This window comes from Lycorma delicatula, chromosome 7, assembly GCF_047948215.1.
Source record: "Lycorma delicatula isolate Av1 chromosome 7, ASM4794821v1, whole genome shotgun sequence".
NCBI lineage: Eukaryota > Metazoa > Arthropoda > Insecta > Hemiptera > Fulgoridae > Lycorma > Lycorma delicatula.
In genome coordinates this window covers 29,422,289-29,428,853 of record NC_134461.1, presented here as the reverse complement: position 1 = coordinate 29,428,853, position 6,565 = coordinate 29,422,289, and the positions used below count along the sequence as shown (strand labels likewise).

Genomic DNA, 6,565 nt, shown 5'->3' with positions numbered 1-6,565 from the left:
AGAGTACACCAAATATTTCTATCAAAAAACTTCAACCATCAATTGAAGTAAGCATTTCTAAGGAACTACTTTCCTAATGATTTATTTACCAATGACCTGCAATAAGTTAATATTAATTTTAACTGTATTCAATGTGTTTATGACAAGAGAAGAAAAATAATAAAACTTTAACTCACCTGGTCTTTATGAGTACAACGATTCCGTAACATTTCTGAATCAAGTAACCTCTTTCGCAATTCATTTATTTTCTTTCCTATTTCCAAGGCTGTCATCTGTAAAATACTTTTAATTAAGTAAAATTACACAGAAAATAACCATTTATTTTGAAAACTTGGAATTTTCAAACAGATCCATCAGAACAATATAAGCATGCACCATTTTACATTAAAAATTTTATAAGTGTAAATGAACAATATGTTGCACTTACAACTAGCTGAATTATTTGTTTTTTGGATAAACAAATGTTATGCTTAATTTAAATCTCTTTTATAATCCTTTGGAAATGGTTAACCAAACTAATTTTTCTTTCCTTTCCTAAATAACTCTTCATAAATAATTTCACTAAACTCTTACAATCAAGCTATTCAACAAATGGCTGAAACTAAAAAATTGTAATGGGCAATTTAGTTGGCTTATTCTTCATATGTACATAGAATTAGTACCTCAACAATTAGTAGGAAAATATCAATTTAAATGTTCCCAGCACTTATAGAATATTAATTGATAATGCAAAACCCCTTTAACTAATTTACCTCACTTGGGTGAAAATATAAAAGGGAATTCTTGAAACCATGGAAATTAGAGTGTGCCTTCCTATTTTGCCTATTACAAGATTTCATAATATTTACTTTCCAAAGGCTAAATTACTTTCACAACTGAATTCATGCTTTGGTGACAACCAGACCAGAACATCAATGGAAATATCAAATATACTCTAATTCCAGTTTCCCCCTTTTAGAGGTGGTTAAAAACAATCCAACATATTATATTTTATGTATAAAATGTTGGAATTATCATTTTTGCTGAATTTACATCTTCTATCATAAGTGATTTAAAAGATGAGACAGTAAATTCAATACTCTGTTAACCTTCTTGGAAAAGTATTCCTAACAAACTTTAGTGTTGTTTTCGACTCAAATGAACACATTCGTATAAAAAAAAAATAAATAAAAATAGGTTTGCTCCTCATTTCACTTGTGTAGGAGTGAGCAAAAAAAACACCTTATCAGTAGATTTCTCCAAAAGAAGAATAATCCTACCGTTTTTCAAGGTTTCAATTTTTCCATTATCATCAAATGTTTTCTTTTCATTTTATGTAAAATTCCTCAGAATAGAGTTTTGAACAAGTTTTGCTTTTTTTATTTATTACATTTTTATTTATCAGTTGTAATTTACCAAAATTAATCTCAACAAACCAAAAAAAAAGTTCTTTTCAAATAAAACTTTTTAGACTGTGAAAGTTTTCTTGAAAACGACAAGATGTAGTTCTGGGATCCGTTTTATTCAATTTTTCAGGCCAAAAAAAAATGAAAACCAACTAATTTACCCCTTAATTTTGAATCCCAAGAACTGTTTAGTATAGCTTAATTTCATTCTTGGTGCAATGATCAGAGTGAAATATTTCACTAGTTACATTCCTAAAACAAAGCAATTCCTAACTTATGTTTACAGGAATATTTCCCATATATTAACATCCCAAATCAACTACTACCCTTGAATAAATTTCTTCGTATATAAAAATTCAGATTTAAGAAAATAAATAAAAAGCAAACTCAAACCTTCACTTTCCAAGCATAATTAATTTATTAATTTTAATAATAAAGGCAAAGGGCATGATAACACTTGAAGAAATATATCTTGTATACATTTTACGGTATTAGTAACACAAATCAATTACTGAAAATTTTAATACTTATTAATTAAATTCAATGAGGTATTTACTTTTTATTATTATCTTATAATCACAGGCTTCAGTAAGTTGAACTTTTAAATCTGTACTTAATGACCTGGATTCTGCAAGTTGCAATTGAAGTTTATCGAGCTGTTTATTCAACTTTTTTACTCTATTCAACAAAGAAAGAAAAATGATAAATAATACAAGAAATGAAATTAAAAATCTATTGTCATAAATTAATTACCTTTAGCTATTACATTATAATATAATTAATAACCTAAGTAATAGCTTTAAATAACAAGCTTTTCTGCTTTCCTATGGCCTTAAGCAATAAGATAAGTCTTATGGCCTTACAAGTTACCATACCGAAAAAATACCAGGATCAAAAAGGAATTAACTTTAAAAGCATATAAAAATTTACTGAGAATCTACAGATTTGGTTGAAGTCTCATTTCATAGCAAAACACATCAAGTTTTGACTCACGTAGTTTATTAGTACTAAATTCAGCCACCAGTGCTGTTAAGTGTTGTAAAAATGGATATGTTTACTGGTGGAGAACGTACTCGCTGTGTGCTTTGGTTTCATGATTTGCATTCAGCAACTGCAGTTCAGTGTAATTTTCATAGAGAACAAAAGAGCCTCCTAGTAGGCATACAATTTACTCATGGCACCAGACCTTAGTTGAAAAGTTCTTCCAAACACAACAGCCCGTTCTTCTTCCAGAAGGTAATCATAAATAGTATAGTTTATCTGGATAGGCTTCAAAATTTTTTAATTTCTCAGTTAGACAATGATGACCAAGATAGATACCATTACTATCAGCGTCTTGCTGATAGCACCACCTCACTATATAATTTGTATATTTAACATTAATTAAACGAGGCTAGCAAGCAAAAGTTAGTGTAGGTTATGTATGTGTAGTGACTAATGGTACACCTAATAAACAAATATCAACATAAGCTAACAAAACATAACCTATGCTTGCTTCACTCGCTAACCTCATCTAATTTAAGCTAAATACACGAATTACATACAGCTTATTAATAAAAGTAATTTGTAAACTAAATTCAATAATGTTAATTATTGTTATTTTACATTAATTAAAAACAAATTTTTATTTTATTTTTTTTTCTGTCAAATTCCTAAAAAGTACCAAAAATGAATTAAACTTACTGTACCTTCCTCAAACACAATGATTTCACTATTTCTAGAAAATGTCAAAATGCAGTATATCAAAACACAAGGGAATCTTATATCCACCAATGGTGTTGAGGTTAGAATCATTATAAACCAGCTGTTTTGTGGTGCATCAATATTCTAAGCCAACCTATGTCTAAAAAAATTTTTGTTTTTAAATATAATGGAGAAAGGTAAACCAAGTTAATTATAATCATTAAAAAATAATTACTGTCAAATTAAGCAAATGAAGCCACGCCAGTAAATTATCATAATCAGATTTAATAAAGGAATGGTTGAACAAACCGCATCTGTATGTCTGAATATACAACTATAAAATTAAACAAAATAATTATTAACAGATAAAAAAATGTAAAAGCTTTATTATTATATAAAATAAAGGTACTTAAAGCACTTTCAGTGACTACTTTTAGACATCATCAGACCATTAATAAAAAGTTGGCTGGAAAAAATGTTGTCATTTCTTGTTAATCCTAAAAACAAGTACATCATAAAAATGTGTTAACATGTTTGCTACAATACCGATAAACAAGATGATCCTTTGTTATATCCTTTCTGCATGCTATACCCTCGATTCAGTAGGTTCTGATAATTCTTATTCCACTGACTAAAGAGCTGAATGTATTGTAAGGTCTCCTTACAACACATTCAAGACAGATCAACTCTGACTGCAGTACAGATTATTAAATCATGAAATTAAAAAAAACCATGCTGGTTTTCAATTCCTAGCAAGCAGAATCTGCTACCTTCTCAGGAAGCAGAACTATGTCAGGTATAATGAGGCAAACATTTCTGACTACCAGGCCTCTGTAATAGGGATATTTGATTTTTAAAGTGCTGGAGTTGTCAATAAATGTTCTAAGGGGTAACCAACATCCCTAGACATTGCAGCTGGCCATCCCCGACAACGAGTTGCAAACACATGCTATTGTCCAAAGCACTAGTCCAAGGTGGTACCCAACACCCAGGCTGTTATTTTCTATAACTTTTTGAATCTTTTTAAAGAAAGTTTACACTATTCAAATCAGATGAAAATTTTTTTCAATATTTTAAAAATTATGTAGCGATCAATTGAATTGTTTATTTAATTTAAATACTATTCTTTATTTATTTATTTACGTTTATTGTAAGGATTTTTCTTCTTTTTTTTTAACCGCAAAACCCTTGCAATCATAAAATAAAGACAGCATAAGAGAATTTAAGTTATTTTGTTAAGATTATTATGTTTTAGAATATTATCTTGTTTTATAAAACAGAAACCAAGGAACTCGTTATTCTCAATAAATAACTAAAATTACCTAAGGTTTGCATCATCACATTCAGCTTCTAAAAGTGATCGCATACGAGTGCAATCCTCACGTAATGCAACTTTTCTTCTTAGCAAATCTAAATGAAGATCTCTTCTCTGTAATTGATCTCTTAGATTTCTAACACGTCTTTGAAGATAGTAAACCACAGTAGACTATAAATTTACAAAAAATTACTTATTTAACCCATTATAATAAAAGAAGAGAATATTAACTATGCAAGTAAAATTTAGTAATGAAATAAACTTGGAAAATAAAGAATATAACATACAGAAATTATAAGATGGAAAATAAACTAAAGCACAAGCATCCAATAAAATAAAATTAAAGACTAAATAAAAATTACAAATAAATCTAAATTACAGCATAGTATGTCTATGTTAGTATATTTTCAGCCTTTAAAACATACAAAGATCCAAGAATCTCCAATTTATAAAAAGTAATTCATCTTGAATAAATTTCATCACATTACATTAACTAATAGTCAAAAACATTAAAATCAATTATAATAATTAAGTACCAAAAACTCGCATTAAACTTCCTCCACAAAAAGTGAAGAAGTGACAAACAATAAGCAAATTTTAAGAAATGAGCCAAACAGGGGAGAATACAGCTCTTAAGTATGATTTGAAGATTACAACAATAAGTGCAAACTAAATAACAAACACAGTAAGATAATTATAATATCTGTATCAGAGAATTATTCTAAAATTTTAATGAAATCAACATTTTGGTGTATGTCCAACTGCTTATAACACTGGAGAACAAAAAATAATTATTTTTTGTCTCGGTAAGAAAAATATGTGATTCTGTTAATATTTTTTCACCTGAATTCAAATATGATATCAGTTTTTCCCCATCAAGCAAGGTTTCTGAGAAATAGGGATTTATAATTTCAAATATTTTAATACTTTCTCTATTCAGACATGCGACTCACCTACAAAGTAAGAAATGATGATTTTCTGCTATACTTCGCCTGTGGAGCATCCCTATGATGGTCCAACCAACAATAACCAGTCAGTATATCAGGATTCCATTTGCCTTGGTACCTCTTTTCCATAGCTGAAATCCCTGATAAAGTGTTCCCTGTGCTCATCACTCACTGCACAAAGATTTTCTGGGAAGAACTTTAAGTGTGGTGCAGAAAGTGTACTTTTTACATACTACAACCCAAATTTTTATAAGATCATTGACAACATCACAGTAATTTTACACTTTCGATTTCCCAAAAAACTCTGAGTAACATTTTTAAATGCTTGCCAAACTGCTTTCTTCTCCAGTGGATTCAATAGTTCCTCAAATTTTCATCATGCATTAGTAATCGTATTTGTGCACCCACAAATATTCCTTCTATAAATTTTTGCATCACTAATTTTAGAAACTCTGTTTTAAATACATGAAACCAGAAGTATTTTCCATGGCCTTGACAAGATTCTTTTTTAATCCTTATTTGATATATAACAGAAGTAGATTTTTCATTTTTCTATTCAGGAATGAGTGATTAGCGTTTGTTTAGACCATACTTTTCTAATGAAATGGTTGTTTCTGTCCCTACTATCCTATTCACACAGAAAACATTACTTTGTGTAATCAAGCTGCAGACCAAGAATAAGTGCAATTACCTTCAAATCACCACAGATATTCCATTCATATACTGCATATTGAAGCTTTTCCAATATAAATTGAGTTTACATATGTCTCTTTCATATTAGCAGAGTGAGCTACAGGTACAGATGGGAATTTATTGCCATTATGCAGAAGCACAGCTTTTAAACTAACTTTAGAGGAAATAATGAACAAGTGCTATTCTGTTGGGTTATGTTCATTACAAAGTGTCGCATAAGAGAAGAAATGTCATTACAAAACACTATGCCATTTTCTTCAGAAAAATAGTCTTTAAATTCAGAATGACTATTACAATACGTACATACCTTTGTATTCTTTTAAAAAAGATTCCATCCTTTTAGCCAGGAAGCAAGCATTTCAAACTGTTTTTTGGATAACTTTAAATCTCATATGAGATCAGTAAATCAGTGAGATCAGTTTTCTTGAGTCAGTAAATGAAGCTCAGATGAAACGCTTTGTTCAAAAGTTGTATCACCAGAATCTGTTTCTTTTTCTTCCTTACTTCCATCAGACTTTAAGCTCTCTTCCTCTAATGTCACA

The 6,565-nt window shown here is 29.3% G+C and overlaps 1 protein-coding gene across 1 annotated transcript; it reads right to left on the bottom strand.

The window, feature by feature from the left end:
- Window positions 1–174: 174 nt before the first annotated feature.
- Window positions 175–5,495, bottom strand: LOC142327955 (coiled-coil domain-containing protein 170-like). Its single transcript, XM_075371376.1, has 4 exons — window positions 5,376–5,495; window positions 4,391–4,554; window positions 1,942–2,063; window positions 175–272 (listed from the first exon to the last, which is right to left on the bottom strand). Exons 1-4 carry the CDS (start codon window positions 5,493–5,495, stop codon window positions 238–240), a joined length of 441 nt encoding a protein of 146 aa, XP_075227491.1. The 3' UTR covers window positions 175–237.
- Window positions 5,496–6,565: the final 1,070 nt, after the last annotated feature.

What these genes read in the sequence shown, in the direction of transcription:
- LOC142327955 (XM_075371376.1), bottom strand. Translation starts at nt 5,495, where the DNA reads ATGAGCACAGGGAACACTTTATCAGGGATTTCAGCTATGGAAAAGAGG. An exon ending in ATCATAGGGATGCTCCACAG is followed by an intron (nt 4,555 to 5,375) that starts GCGAAGTATAGC and finishes GTAAATTTATAG; the next exon opens with TCTACTGTGGTTTACTATCT. An exon ending in TGTGATGATGCAAACCTTAG is followed by an intron (nt 2,064 to 4,390) that starts GTAATTTTAGTT and finishes TTTGTTGAATAG; the next exon opens with AGTAAAAAAGTTGAATAAAC.